The sequence below is a fragment of the Pagrus pagrus genome (genome assembly GCF_965226575.1).
Source record: "Pagrus pagrus genome assembly, chromosome: 2".
Classification (NCBI taxonomy): domain Eukaryota; kingdom Metazoa; phylum Chordata; class Actinopteri; order Spariformes; family Sparidae; genus Pagrus; species Pagrus pagrus.
The window spans coordinates 8,123,217-8,138,791 of NC_140186.1; the positions used below are offsets into that span (position 1 = coordinate 8,123,217).

Genomic DNA, 15,575 nt, shown 5'->3' on the forward strand with positions numbered 1-15,575 from the left:
GGCCTCAGTTAAACCTTTTTACAAAAATCAACACAGCGACCTCTAGTGGCAGCTGGGGAATATGTCCACAGCTGGATTTTAAGCAGAAACACACATGTGCTTTTAACTGCAGCCTCTGAGCCCTTCATGAGATGTGATTTGTTCCAAACAACAGATGTTTTTAATCCTCTTAAACTCAACATTGCAATGGACAGAACATTTTTTGTAGAAAAACCTCTGCCTGAGGGATGAGACTGGTTAAAGGGACACTGTAGTTTTGGAGAAGAAATTCAAATCCACCATTTTTTTTATTTACAACATCAGAGGGTTAATTATACAAACTCAAAAATATTTATCTTTTCCATAACTGAATAAACAAGCTGTTCTGAGAGGAAAATAAGGTCCCCAGAAAACAGCCTGAAGCTACAGAGGTGGCAGGGTCCGCCAAGTATAAACAAAGTAAAACAGTATGAAATTGTGTTGTCCTTTAAGTCAGTTTGTTTATTCGGTCATGAAAACAAAGAGTTTATTTAGTTTGTTTAGGCATAAAAAATATCAGTCATGAATATTTTTCTCTTCTTATCAAAATGTCTTCCTAAAAACTGCATAGTGCACCTTTAAATAGAAGACAAATGTGGTCCCGTATGATCAAGAGACGCATCTTCGGTCACACTGATAAATTATCCAATATGTGCATCCTTGACCTTCTGTCAATGTGGCATTTGAGCTATCAAAAGTTTAAATAGATCATCAGTATGTTCAGAACTGTACGTGACAAATATCTTTGCTAGCAATCTGTCACTTACTTTTTGATTAACCTATTTGTTTGTAAAATTTAGGAAACTTGTAAAAAAAAATGCCAGTTTTCAAGAGGCGGTCTTAAAATTTGCCCTTTTTTTGTCCAAACAACAGTCAGAAGATATGCTTAAGTTATTAAAAAGGTTAAGATAAATACATAAATTAAAGTCCTCATATTTGAGAGGCTGGAACCAAATGATTATCAAAAAAGGTTGGTGAATTTTCTGTAAATAAACAATCAGTGATTTAATTACTCAATTCTTTTAGAACCACCTGTATCACTGATCTCTCTCCCAACGTATGTGTTGTCCGATATGCACTGAAATCAAAACTTTTTATTTATTATAATGTAGAAAAAGACCCGTATTTTAGAATTATTAAACCCCCTGTAGGTTTACTGATTACTTTGCTCTAATATCATTTGATATCCACATTTGAGGGATCATTTGAAAAAAGTGCATAAATTGGCTGATATATTGAAATTTGGATAATCGTATTGGTCACAAAAATTAATAGGTTGGGCTCTACATAAACACAATTAATTTGAATCTTGAATTTCACTTCCAGGTCTGAACAGGACGACAGAATAGAGGATTCCCTCTGCAATGAAAGAACCAAACTCAGAGACACAGCCAGGTAGTATTGTGTTTGAATGTTTATTTAAAGTTATTCCCACTGCGCACCCCCTCCCTGTGTGAAAGCCTAGTCTGAAAGGAGGAGGGTACAGGCCACTATAGTGCCACATCAGCACATTTATTAACAAGGCTACTTGTTTAGTCACAACACATCCACCCCCCACTGGTATGGCACTCTGTGCTGCCCTGTGATAACACACTAGCATGGTGAGGCTAGTTCATTAACAACCCCCGCAGGAAGAAAGTCCAATAAGAGTCGGGGCTGAGATTAGAGAGAGAGTGTCTCCAACTAATGAATAGAAAAGAGGAGGCAGTTTTACTAAATATCAAGTTCCACAGAGAAAAAAAATGGGGCGGATGATGGTGAGAGACAAAGAGAAAATATTCAATACAAAGTATTCTCTCCTGTCCCTCGATGTGGCTGCTGATCCGCAAGGCGTGCTTTGATGATGTCACTAAGGTTGAATGTTGAGGCTCTTGATCGTGGGAACCCCAAGATTCACAGCGTGGTCGTCGTCCTTCTCCAATCAATGACGCAGCTCCTCTCTCCTCCTTCCACACAAAAACGGATGGACTGAGAGAGAGAGAGAGAGAAGAACAGGTTAAATACAGAGCCGGTGCTACCATTTTGGGTTGTTTACAAAAACACAGGAAGAGGGAAAAATACACCAATCTTAAAGGCTCAATTCATTATAGAAGGCAGACATGTTGTGTGAGGAGTACACATAACAAGAACAACCTTCAGTCACTCAATTCAGCAGCTGCACAAGGAATGAGTGAGCGGGGACAACATTTATAAAATGTCTGTAAATAGACTGACAGAATTTGTTGACGTTAAGTAGTGTGGGATCATTGTTTTAGTTTTGGGTTTCTACTAGAAAATGTTTACACGCTTTAAAAAACTGAAAATATCGTCAGATAAATGAGAAAATACGTTTGTTTGTTCTAAATCCCAAATACTTTTCATTTACTATCATGAATGTCAAAGAAAAGCAGCAAATCCTCACATTGAAGAAGCAGGAACCAACAAATGTTTGACATTTTTGCTTGAAAATTACTTTAACTGACTAAAATGACTTCATCAATTATTAAAAAGTCTGTATTTATTTGTTTTTCAAATCAACCAGTCGTGGCAGCTCTACACCTAGTATGAAATTTAGACTGTCTGTGTGCAAGTGTCACCTGCGTAGGGGACTACAGATCTCCAAGGGGAATGATTTCTTCGTTGATAAAAAACTCAATGGTCTCCTCCTCCCAGTCGTCCACGTTGCTGTCCAGCTCGTCACTGTCCACTCCTGAAAGACAGAAACAAATGGCAAACATTTTTCTAAATTTAAGATTAGGAAAGTGGAGGAAGACAAGCCAAGATTAAGGAGTCCCACCTCCTCTGAGCTCGAGGCGGATGCTCTTCTGTTCTTGATAGGTCTCCTGAGCCTGCTCCCTGTAGCGACGATAGTCCTCCATCATGGACCTGCGCTTGTCCACCAGCTCCTACTCACAAACACACACATAACACATTCAGCTTCATAGCAGAGAACAATGCTGAGGATGTACCAATTTTATTACTAAAATATCTTATCTTAAAAAAAAAACTGTCTTATAAACTATAATTACATCACAAAGTGAGGGAATATTGAATCACAACTTAAAATGTGTTCAGCCTGAGGACGATTACCAAAAATGACAAATGACAGATGTGAAGTGTCTGGATCAGTAAAAAAAAAACAAGCAAGTCAAACCTTAGAAGCCTTGGACTGGCTCAGACGATCCTTCTGCTCGAAGATCTTTGAGTATTTCTTCAGATCCTTCTTGATCAACTGAAAGAGGCAGAGGGAAATTCACTGTAAAGGAAGGTTCCATGGCCACAAATCCAAAGTACGACTAATACAATATCAAGTACGTGTTGCATCAGTACACGGGACATTGTAGATGTGAGCCTCAGATCAGAGTTAGAATCAGGAGCCGCAGTGCAGCTCTCATACGAGGTGTCAGAAAAGTTATTTAGTTTGTCATCACTGGCTCCACAGATACAGTAAATTGTATTCCACCAAACACTTTGATTATGTTACCCATAACATTCACTTTCGCTCTCGCAGAAAGACCGCAGAAAAACAGGAGAGTTTGGGAAATCCTTCTTTAGAGTGCAGACAAGAGACGACTCTTGTTGCTCCGATTCTCTCTGGACCAATCACTGATGTTCAGTGTTTTCACTCCACCTTTTAGCATCTACTTAACTCACCTCAGAGGGGTATGAACGGTACAGGGTGGGATGGAGTGGTTCTACTGCAAACATCCACAACGTTTGCCAACAGAAACACGAAAATAACCGTTCAAATGTGTAGCCAACTAAACTGAACTGCTTGGTGGAAACAATGCCTTGTATTGTTAAAATAGTACCTTGATCTGGTCTGCGCTGAGCAGGGTGGGAGGTCTGGGTCTCCAGAGCAGCTGACAGAAGCGGTCCTTGTTGTTCTTTTGAAGAAGACGGCCCTGGAATGTCCACAGCCAGTAGGCATTGTCCACCTACACACACAAAAAAAACACAAGGTAGAGGGAGAAGGATTTGAGTGAATTTCCAAACCATCACTCGTGAATTGTTCTGACAGGAAAAGAAAAATGATGAGTGTTTCTGGCGTCAAGGAGCGGCATGTACCTTGTGGCTCCACCAAGAGACGGAGGTGACGACATAGCGACCGGTCGGGTCCCACTCCACATCAGAGGCCATGTAGTGCTCTGCTATGTTCATCATGGTGCAGTCTGACGTGTCCACAAAGGCGAGAGCTCCATTCATGCTGCACACAAAGGAAAAGAGAAGGTTATCCATACACAAAAAGACATTCATCAAGTGCAAGTACACAATACATTGAGCCTCAGATCAGAGTTAGAATCAGGAGCTTAGCTCTCATACGAGGTGTCAGAAAAGTTATTTAGTTTGTCATCAGTGGCTTCTTCTGTCTGTAATGCACACACACACACAACCACACACAGTTTTAACTGACCTCCTGAGTCCAGCCAGCACCAAAAACTGTCCCTGGGGGCTCCAGAAGATGCTGTTGGCCTGCTGCTTGTCAAACATCTCTGTAGAAAGAGGACATTGTGTCACATTCAGTGGAGATTATGAGGCGACCCAGAATGTGCAACAATAGTTTCAATAGGAGAGTTAGAACATCTGTCGAATCTACTCACTTATGAGCTCAATCTTGCCGTTGTTTTTGACATGATAGAAGGAGACGCTGATTCTGGGAACCTCTCCGTGGAGAACGGCAAACTTGCTGCCGTTGGGCTCCCACGCAAATGCTATGATGCTTTCTGGAGAGACAGACACAAAACAAACAATAGATAAGGCTTTGATTTTTCTACGGGGGACAATCAGTGTTACTTTGTGTTTATTACATTCTTACCCTTCATCTCCACCACATCAACAGGAACCTGCTTCTCTCTCATGCGGAAGATTTCAAAGTTGGTGACCACACCCTGAAAAAGATTGACAAATACATTTAGCATTTGATTTTTTACCAGCGAGGTCTCAGCCGGTTACCCTCTTTTTTCCCCACACATGTACCTGTGTTCCCTTGGGAGTCCTGTCCACTTTCACACACAGGTAATCTCCATTTCGCTGCCAGTGCAGTTTGCAGTCGACAACATTGAAGAGGTTGCGAACACGGATCTCCTGACGGGAAGGCAACTGCATCAGAGTCACTCTGGCTGGGATGTCTTTGTCCTCAGGAACCCAGAATGCTATGATGTTGTCACCAGGAGACCATGAGAAGTCCCTGTAGATACAAAACACAGATTCTTGTTAATATCTCTCAAGAGATGCCACAATTTAAAGCATGAAATTACAAGAAACAAAATGATAAAAGCAAGGAGTCTTACTTGATCCCGGTAATCTTGAGACTCTTCTTGTCAAGCAGGCCCATAGACTGAAGGGAGCAGAAACATAGCTTTATTATCACTTTCACACTTAAAATAAATATTTAATAAAATATTTTTTTTTTTTTTAAGTCTGCTTACTGGAGTCTCATAGATGCTCAGAGTGTCTGTGGTCATCCTGGCAAAGAACTTTCCATCATGGCTCCACCTGAAAACAAGTTCAAACATGTTCCATTACAATATATTCAGTGACTGAAGCAGCAGCAAATGTGAGAAGGAGGTGGAGGAGATAGAAAAGACAAAGAAGCACAGGGTACTGACTTGAATATGGGCCAGTGTGCAGAGCTCTCGCAGTGGAAACCTCTCTTCTTCTGTCCAGTCAGAATGTCCCAGATGATGATGGCCTGTGGGTCCTCCTTGGTGTCCATCAGCGGACTGAAGGTCACCACATACCTGGAAAGCATCACAACCACACATGGAGGTCAGACAGCTCAGAAACAGCACAGTTCAACATTATCCATTCTTATCCATATTTTATATATATACACACACACACACACAGTAAAAAAAGCATAGCTGGTTACCTCTCACAAGGCGAGAAGTCGATGAGGGACACACCCTGATGGCTGAACCTCTGAATCTGCTTGAACTTCTCGCCGCCCCACAACGCAATACCACGCTGGTGGAAGGTGGCCAGATAGGTGCCTTTAGGAGACCAGCGCACGTACGTCTCTGTCCAGCGCTGCATTGAGACACAAAGACGTTATTAGTCTTACAAGCAAACCGCGATGGTTTAATAACATTAATACGACCCTGCATTTCAGAGTGTGATCAGCTACTTACGGCTCTCTCTTCTGCTGTGATTGGGTCCTTGGCATCGTTGTTGAAAATGGCCGTCCTCTCTCCAGCTTCATAGATCACACTGTACTGGTCACGACAGTCTGAGTCCTCAATCCAGTGACGCATATTTCCCTGAACAGACAGACACAGAGTTAGTGGAGGATAAAGGATTTTGGCTATTTCTTTCTGTTGTTATTAAGATAATTAAAAACACTCACAAAGTCTTTGAAAGGCTGCTTCTCTGGAGTTTCCCACTCATCACTGATGTTCATGTACCTGTAAAAACAGAATAAACAGAATTAATCTACTTGTCTCACATATAACTACCGCCACAGCTACTGTATTTCTCATCAGACAATGCAAACTTACTTGTCAAAGTCAGTGAAGAGGTTGACCCTGAATGTATGTTGTTTGTCGAGTTTGTACCCATCTGCATTCTTGACTGCCTCGAGAGCCTGCGTAGGAGCCGCATACTCCAGAAAGATGTACCTGCATGAGACATAAGTATTTTTTAACATCAAATTCAGCATTAATGGAGAATACCGACATAAAGCAGACAGAGAGCAAAACACATACCCTTTGGTCGCGCCGTCAGCCTCGGGATAGAACTCAGTGGTGATCTTGCCAAACTTGGAGAAAATCTTGTGTATGACATTCTTGAGTTTGTCCAATCGCTCTGGGCCCACCTGGGGGACGTTGTCCACCACCACCACCGAGTCTATACCGTCAGCCTCCTGGGGCTTCTCCCTCAGGATGTCACCAAGGAGCTCTGAAGAGGAAATAAAGAAAGGTGAGAGGATTAGGGAGGGAAACAATAACCCAAGTCACTTATCTGTCTGTGGCAGCCGGGGCTCCCAAATACATTTCTATGCCCCAGTGAGTCTCAATTTAAACTGAAATGTGACTCATGATTATCAGATGACTTCTTATTGAAGATTCTGCCTTTAGTTGAGAGTGGCAGAGTAAAATACAAACAGGAAACATGGGGAGAGAAAAGAGGGTACATGCAGTAAAGGTCTTCAGCTGGACTTGAACCAAGTATGTAGCAGGTGTATATGAGCCTTAACCAACACGCCCCTAGGAAACGTATCAGGTGCAATTTTCAGACATATATATAAAGTAGCCCCCATCTGCATTATAGGTGGTACACTGTGAAAATAGCAATAGCCTGAATTTACTAGTGTTTAAAAAGTTCACTACACTGTCAGATTATCAGATACACCTCACTTGAGCAAATGCAATCTAAAGATTTAGAGCATTATTAATACAACTTTATGGTTTTGATTTAGATTTTAGATTGTTTATGGTGCTGTTGAATTGTATTGATTGATCATGAGAGGTGTTTCTAATGTGGAGTCTACCTTCATTGGTATACAAGGGGTGGACGTCATATTAAAAACTACTCTCAGTGACGCAATGCAGGTCCACATCACTACATGCTACAGCCTCCAAAAAGGACCAAACAGTTGAACCAACTCATCTCTTACACAATGTGAACATGATGCACTTCGCATAGGGAAGTTTTAATGAAGTGCTGATGTATCAGACTATTCATCTCAGCTTGGTGACATGATGTACTTGCAGCAATGCAATGCAGAGCAATCCCAATTAAAGGGGGCTTTCAATGGTCAAACCGATGTAATTAGCACACGTTGTGTTTGCAGACCTGGTGGGCATTAGGGACCAGACTCACCTCAGCAGGATTAACGTTAAAGCTAGGTTAGATTTTATTAACAGCTGCTTCGTGCAAACCACAGACTGTAGGACCACAGCAGGGGTATTGACATCAACTATCCATTCATACAGCAACAATAACATTTTTGCCTTTAGTCAGCTTCTCCTACTGATTGTGCGTTTTCAGTTTTCCTGCTGACAGCGACAAGGCCACAGTGAGTTAGTGTCTGGGGTCTGGGTGAGGCTTCAATGGGCGTGAAACGATAATGTGATACTATCGGCTAATGTTAACTGCTGTTAGGGATACGTTAACGGAAAATGGTGGTATATCTGTTTTATAATCCGACTTTAACATTTAGACATTGATGTCCGGGAGGCAAAGGGACCGGCTAGTTGCCTAGCTTTGTAGCATATGGAGTACCACCGCCGTTGAGCCCACTGGTAGCTCTTAGCTAACTGTTAGCAACAGGCCTGAAAGCCGGCCTTTTTCCTGCCGCCTCTTACCATCATCGTCGATGTCATCTTCGAAGTCCTCCGGGTCGCTGAAAGAGGGCTCCTCCTCTTCATACTCGGGGTCGTCCACCATATCCACCGTTTCTTGCATTTAACAAGACTAAGAGTCGGATTTCTCGCTACAGGAGAGCAAAATCCCAAAAATTAAGAGGCTGACGGTCGTCCGCCGGTGCGGCACCATGTGCGATAATGTGAAAATGGACGATGTGACGGAAACGCAACACCGGAACTTGTTCGGTGGCAGTGAAGCGCTGCGGGGGGACGTTAAAGCTGTAACACATCCGGACCGGCGGTGCGTAGCGCCAGCAGGTGTGATTTAAACCTATCCACATGTTTAATGATCGGTAAAAATCGCAGGCGTCGTGGTTATGACTCACACATTTTACATTGAGAGAAGAAAGAACAGGGAAGCCACGCACCGGTAGATCCGAACTGTTTCCCGCGAGAATGGACGTTTAGCTAAACTACAAGGGAAAACTACATTTTGCTATTTTAGCTAGCAGTGACATAACTTAGCTTCTAGCTATATTTCCCAACACGTGAGTCGGTGTTAGCTATGCGTGCGTTTATTCTAACTGTAGCTGTGAAGTTAGCACTGTGAGCTGTCCACTCTAATGTACGCTGACGGCTCGTCAACACACACGCACGTTAGCACCATGGACAGAGAGTGTGTGTCGCTGCTGCCCGGTGTGTGTGAGGTGCTGGCGGGCTCAGGGAGGTCTCTGCCCGATGACACCAGCCTGGAGAAACTGCTGGACTGGTTCACGGGGCTCACCGAGGCTGGTCAGTACTGGACTTTGTGGGAGAGTTTGGTCTGGTTGTCTGTCATTCTTCTGCTCTTACTGGTTTCCAGTTCCCTCTCTGACCTCCCCATATCCTTCTCTGGTGATCACTGCCACTGGATGTTAGTCAGGTGAACTGGAGACAGTTAAAGGGGCACTATGTAGTTTTGGGGAAGACATTTTAATTAGAAGAGAAAGACTGGAAGAAACTAAATAAACAAACTCGTTTTCATGACTGAATCAAAAAACTAACCTTAAAGGACAACACAGTTTCATACTGTTGTGCTTTGTTTATATGTGGCGGACCCTGCCACCTTTCCAGCTTCATTCATACAGCTCGTTTATTAGATAGATGGATATAGATGGATAATAGATGGATATATCTGAGTGTGTATTATTACCTTATTCATATTGTAAATATTAAAATCCTTGAATTGAATTTCATCTCCAAAACTACATAGTGCCCCTTTAAGTCAAGGTGTCCCTCCTTCACACCCAGGTAACTGGATGGATACGATGGCAAAGTGACCCCAGACCCCAGAGTTTGATTACTTGCCACTTTGTTTGGGAATACGCACCACTAATATGAACTGAAAATGAAGGTGCGTTATCCAAGAAATTTATTTTAAAACATTCAAAAACTAACTTAAATGATCAGCAAAATGTGAAGGAATATCAGTTTTGACATTACGCCAAAGACATTTTGTGTTGCAGAGATATTTACTTATTTATTCCTAAATAAATAAAAATATATATAATACAAATGTGACGTGTGCGAAGGAAAAATGATATACACAGTAGGTATAAAGTGTGAGAGGACCAGGGGATCTCCCAGTAGGGTTTATTACAGCCGTGGATTGGTGGATCTGTAGCTCTGTCTCATGTACATCGTCTGTCCTGATGAAGGGGGATCTCTGCTGGAGGCCTGCCCATGCCTGCAGGACTTCATATCCGCTGTGGTTTCCAACACAGCTTCAGACCCCGGCGTCCTCTCCTTCACTCTCAAACTCACCGGCTTAGTGGCTGCCACTGAGAAAGGCTTCAAAATGCTTCAGGTAGAGTTAATGACACCTTTTACTTTCACTGAATTGTTATTGACGAGGTCTGACTGTGGTGATGCCTTACTCTCTGCAGGAATGCTCTCTTCTGGACCTGGTCTTCAACCTTCAGCGCTGGCAGGAAGTAGGACTCTGGGAGGATCCCTGCTTAAGGATTGGCTGGATCCAAGGCTTAAAGAACCTGCTGCTGCACCCAAAGGCTCTCAGCTTCTTTGTACAATCAGGTGACACTACATATTTTTTCTATATTATAAAAAGGAATTTGATTAGAAGGAGGCAGGTGATATTTAGGAATAAAGACAGAGGATTGTACCTCTTTGGAACTGAAATCTCTTTTCCTAACTTTGCAGATTTCATTGAACCGCTCCTTCAACTCCAAACGGACGCAAGTCTATTTGTTGCCTCAGCTGCCAATCAATTGCTCGCCCACATCCTGATCTTCTTCCAGCCAGTCTCTTCTGCAGGATGTAATGGTCTAGATAAGAAAGAAGAAGATGGCGGGAGGACACAAACCTCCATCCACACAGCTGTTGTCACGACGATCTCACAGTATCTTAAGGAGTCACTTGTTCTCAAAGAAAACAAACAGCTCCATCAGAGTCTGCAGATCCTCAAACTGCTGGCCCTGCTCCTGACCCAGGCTGGGCCTCCACTCCAGGACAAGCTGCTCCAGACAGTATCGGACCCTCTGGAGGAACTGGTGGCAGCAGGCTGCAGTCAGCTCACACTGCCTCTAATGGACGTCATTCTGGCCGCATACAGGTACATGACACTGTTCTCTGACCTAATGTACCTTTACAATGTCTTTGAGTAAAACCCTAACATACAGAAAGGTCAGATATTCAGCTGCTTGTTCAGGCTTTATATCTGTGTTTTGTCTGCTTAGGATAAATTACGTTGCTTCATAGGCAGTTTCATCAAGCCCCACTTGTAACAAAGGCTTAACCTATGGATAATACTGTATTTTCCTAAATAATTCAAAGGGTGGGCTTATTCTAATTCAGCTTCAGATAAAGCTTTTGTGGAGTGGTTTAAAAAATGTATGAAAAAGGAGTCTTGTGGTTGCGGATAACTAAATAAACACACACATTTTCATGTATTCTGAATCATGCAAAACAAAAGAGGGAAATTTTCACTTTCACAATTAGTCAGTTCATCAGTTAGTTGAACATATGACGCCTCTTATACATATGAATCGGTTCGGTGTTAAACAATGTCCATGTTTGTCTTCTGCAGCCCCGGCACTGATGAATGCGCCCCGGACCAACGTGTCACCCGTCTGCTATCCTCCATGTTGAACATTAACAAACCCTCTGGCCTCATTCGCGCTGCAGCTGCTTTTCTTCGCAGAGGTCGCCAGTAAGCATCTGTTCACAGCTCGACTTCACACTCCCATACAGAATGTGGCGTCACCGTCACCAGTACAAGCTCAGTTTGTAGAGGTTTGCTGACCAGTATTTTAATCCACATGGGTGCTGTTTTCTTCTTTTCTGTGTTTCTGTCCAGCGATACTGTCCACACAGCTCAGGCTGTGAGAATACTGCTGCTACCTCTCGATATTATAGCTGGTCAGACTCTTCTTGGAACAAACACCACTGGTAAAAACACACAGATATACACAAAGAAGTAAGAATGAAAAAGAAAAGCCTCTTTATAACTAGATATATTTTTGTTCCTGCTGCAGACGAGCATCAGTCATCAATGTTGGAGCAGCTGAAGGGTAAAACTTCCTGCATCTCTCTGATCTGTGTATGTCTGACAAACACACCACAGATCACACTCATGGTGAGGCTGTAAGCACAACACAGAAGGAGGAGAGGAAATGGACTGCCTTTTTTCATGTGAAGCAAACTAACACCACTGTCTCTCTCTTTCCACTCCTCAGCCTCCTGGTGTCCTCCCCTGTCCTCCAGATTTAATTATCACTGCAGTTCTGTCATTGTTAAGGATCTGCAGCGGCGTCTCCTCATCCACTGGTTGCAGTGAGGTTTGTAGGAATGTAATCGGCAGCGGCAAAGTTCAGAAATGCGCTCTGGAGGCTCTGACGGCTCTCAACAGCAGCCCAGGTAAATCTGTGTGTGTATGTGGGATGATCCAAACTACTTTAACTCAGCTTAGAGGAAAACTTTATTGGAAAGACAGCCAACAGAATTGAACTTAAAAATAACTTTCTGAAAAATCTTCAGCAAAGTAATCAAACTTCTCGAGCAAACACTGGAAACACAAAGCAGAACCGTACAGGAGATCAGAAGTCAAAAATACGACCCTAAACAATTAAATTCTTCCGTATATGCGTTATACGTGCGTTTTTGTGTGAGAGAGTGTTTTCAGGATGAACATTTAACATGTGTCCTCCATCTCGTGTGTTTCAGGAGCGAAGGAGAAGATCAACGATGTGTTCACTGTTCTGATACAATATCTGGACAATCCTGATTCTGACCCGACTGTAAGTGGTGTTTGTGTTCCTGTCTGTACATACATGTATACGGCTTATTTTATTTTTGAAGGAATCTGACAATGCAAAAAAAACCTCAAATTATTTCAAGTCAAAGTTATAATTTTGTCAGGAAAGTTTCCAGTTTTTAGAAATAGTCATAACATTTTGGGAAAAGTCTTAATATTTTTGGGAAAATGCTCATGGTGTTTCAAGAACAAAGCTCTCCTCCACACAATGTAAATAGATGAGATCAACCGATAGTGGATTTTGAAAGGCCGGTTTTATAATGATAATTAGGAGCTGGAAAAATCAGATTGCCGATGTCATCCCCACTCTCTGTGCAAACACTTGCTCACTTACTGATAAAACATTGTGTCATGTATAGAGACTATATATTTGAGAGTGGAACAGTGTTATTATATTAACTAAAGGTCCACTGACATTTTTTATGGAGCATTCAGCCACATCTCATGGCCTCCAGTAGTGCCTGAAATTTGCTCAGTTGTCACTGGATTGGTGGAGTGAGCCACACATACTGTATCAGCTGAAGTTGTTGGTTGATTTTGAGATTAATCAGGAGCTGTTTTGGTGCAATACCAAACATTCATTGGTTCCAGCATCTGAGATGTATGAATCATTGAACATGGTGTTTTTGGTCAGACAAAAACGACAGAATGAGCTCTCTGGACTTCACCTTGGATCTGAGAAATTATGATGGGTGTTGTTCAATATCTTTGGACATTCAGTCTCTGTAAATCTGATCTGTAAATAATTATCTTGTGTTGTTTTCTGGTATTTAAATCACCCTGCCTGTGTTCTTTTAGGTGCTCCACAAGTCCTACCAGGCCTTAGTTAAGTGGACGAGTGTGCGCACAGACCTCTCCTTTATAACAGACCAGCTCAGACAAGGTAACGTTCACCAGCATCTTCTTCATTTGACCTCATAAAAACTCTCCTATCTGAATCGACACACAGAACTTAGTGAAATTAAATGTATGTGTTTTCCTGTTAGATCTTGTCGAGGTGGTGAAGAAGCGGGTGTGTGACATGCACTGGGAGGTGAGAGACTCGACGGTGGAGTTTCTGGGACACTTGGTCGAGGAGGAGTGTGACGTGTCGGAGGCTCTGCTGGGAGGGTGCTGTACCACTCGTCTCCTGAAGGAGGCGCTTCAGGACACGGAGAGTTACGTGAGAGCCAGCGCCATCTCTGCACTGGCAAAAACTCTGGCACACAGCTGGCAGCAGGGGGCAGCGCTCGGTCAGGAGGAGGTGGGCAGAAATGTTTTACACTTGAGGCTGAAAGACTACTCACATGGCTGCTCTGCAGTGTTTATCAGTGTGTTATAGATAAACTTCTGTGTCCTTCTAGAGTGAAATCGTGAGCCGGCTGCTGGAAATTCTCTCCCAGGACACGGAGGGATTCTCCAGGAGGGCTGTCGTACAGTACTTCATCGCCTGGTTCTCCTCACGCCCCTCAGACTTGCCTCAGTTGTCATTGTCCACCTCCTGCACCTCTCTCCTGATGCAGTGTGTGCCCTCCGTTCTCTCACTGGGCAGCGCAGATCTGGACTGGGAGGTCAAAGTTCACACGCTGGAGCTGGCCGAGCTGCTGATGGACGAAGCCTTTTCAGGTCACCGGCGTTACAAGAAGAACTCAGGCACGCATCAAGCCCCATCGCAACCCTATGGTTTAGTTTCCAACCAGGCGTATACACTTCACACACACACTGGTCAACACACAGACGGCGTGGAGTCCGATTTAGCCGGAGTGTTGAACAATCTGGTCGAGCTCGGAGTCATCTCAGCCACGTTGAGCGGTCTGGTCGACTGCGACAGACCTGTGGGTCTGAAGGCCTGTCAACTGCTGATAACACTCAGAGAGACGGTGGCAGATGACGCTGTCGGGGTGTCCTGTGAGCTGCCTGACCGGGGCTGGGGGCAGGAGATCAGGAAGATACTGGGGATGAAGAAGAGTGACGGGGCCAGAAAGGTGGACATAGCAGGAAAGAGAAGTTTCGATGACGATTCAGAAGACTGTGGCGTGCTAAAGGATGGCGTTACTGACGGGGTGATTGTTGGTGTGTGCGAGGTGTTGAGGTCTCTGGGTTTAGACGAGAGGCTGGACGTCCTGACTCAGAGCAGCGACCACGTCCACAACTCTCCTCTGTCTCTGCTGCAGGACATACTGACTGCGAGTGCTGCTCACACTCACCCAGACACACAAGCAGGAGAAGAGGTCATAGTGGACTGCTATTGAGACACACACACACACACACACACACACACACACACACACACACACACACTCTGCCTTCTGTTGGTCTGAAATCAAACACTCTCCTAACTCAGGGTACATTCGCTTTCATGTTGCTGAGATATTTTGGTTACTTGCCCTGTTTTTTTGATTATATACTGTACGTGCACTGTTTTTACTGTGTTTCAGAGTATTTGTGAAGATGTCTCGGAAAGCATCATAAGAAAATGAATTCATCAGCAACTGTTTTGATCATCGATTTTATTGCTTTGTGTACTTTTCTAAGGAAAAAAAGGAAAAATTCTCTAAGTCCAGCTTCATAAATCTGAATGTTCCCTGTTTTGTTTGTTATAAAATGGAAATACTCAAATAAAAATTAAAAAAGACCTCAAAATTGTACCTTAAATGCAGTGTTTGAGTAAATGTACTCAGTCACTCTCCACCACTGATTTTAATGATTTATTTTAGGATTTATTTTACAGGGTCACTGCACAATTAAAGTTAATTGGACCAGACTTGCCGGAGTCGTCCGTGGGCAGATAGACACAGAAAACAAAGATCTACAAATACAATACATAAAAGTCCATCAGTGTAACTTAAATAGACTCAGTATGATAAAGTAAATACAAGGCAGTCATTGGCAGTGACACATTTGTGCTATTTATAACCCAGACTTGAGGCACTAGAGCACCGCAAAGGGTTTGTAGATACCGAGTTCCACTTTTCCACTAC

General features: G+C 43.2%; 2 protein-coding genes across 2 annotated transcripts; one reads left to right on the top strand and one right to left on the bottom strand.

Moving 5' to 3' along the window:
• Nucleotides 1–1,414: 1,414 nt before the first annotated feature.
• Nucleotides 1,415–8,505, bottom strand: eif3ba (eukaryotic translation initiation factor 3, subunit Ba). Its single transcript, XM_084380523.1, has 19 exons — nt 8,304–8,505; nt 6,702–6,894; nt 6,495–6,614; nt 6,344–6,401; nt 6,129–6,257; nt 5,870–6,027; nt 5,607–5,738; nt 5,427–5,493; nt 5,289–5,335; nt 4,975–5,185; nt 4,814–4,886; nt 4,599–4,721; nt 4,412–4,490; nt 4,066–4,204; nt 3,810–3,935; nt 3,152–3,229; nt 2,795–2,903; nt 2,595–2,707; nt 1,415–1,986 (listed from the first exon to the last, which is right to left on the bottom strand). Exons 1-18 carry the CDS (start codon nt 8,401–8,403, stop codon nt 2,607–2,609), a joined length of 2,043 nt encoding a protein of 680 aa, XP_084236649.1. The 5' UTR covers nt 8,404–8,505; the 3' UTR covers nt 1,415–1,986; nt 2,595–2,606.
• Nucleotides 8,506–8,622: 117 nt separating this feature from the next.
• On the top strand, nt 8,623–15,242 carry brat1 (BRCA1-associated ATM activator 1). Its single transcript, XM_084380513.1, has 12 exons — nt 8,623–9,095; nt 10,001–10,149; nt 10,229–10,376; nt 10,503–10,914; nt 11,389–11,511; nt 11,659–11,750; nt 11,837–11,937; nt 12,038–12,218; nt 12,525–12,598; nt 13,414–13,498; nt 13,602–13,858; nt 13,959–15,242. Exons 1-12 carry the CDS (start codon nt 8,927–8,929, stop codon nt 14,844–14,846), a joined length of 2,679 nt encoding a protein of 892 aa, XP_084236639.1. The 5' UTR covers nt 8,623–8,926; the 3' UTR covers nt 14,847–15,242.
• The last annotated feature ends 333 nt before the right edge of the window (nt 15,243–15,575 follow it).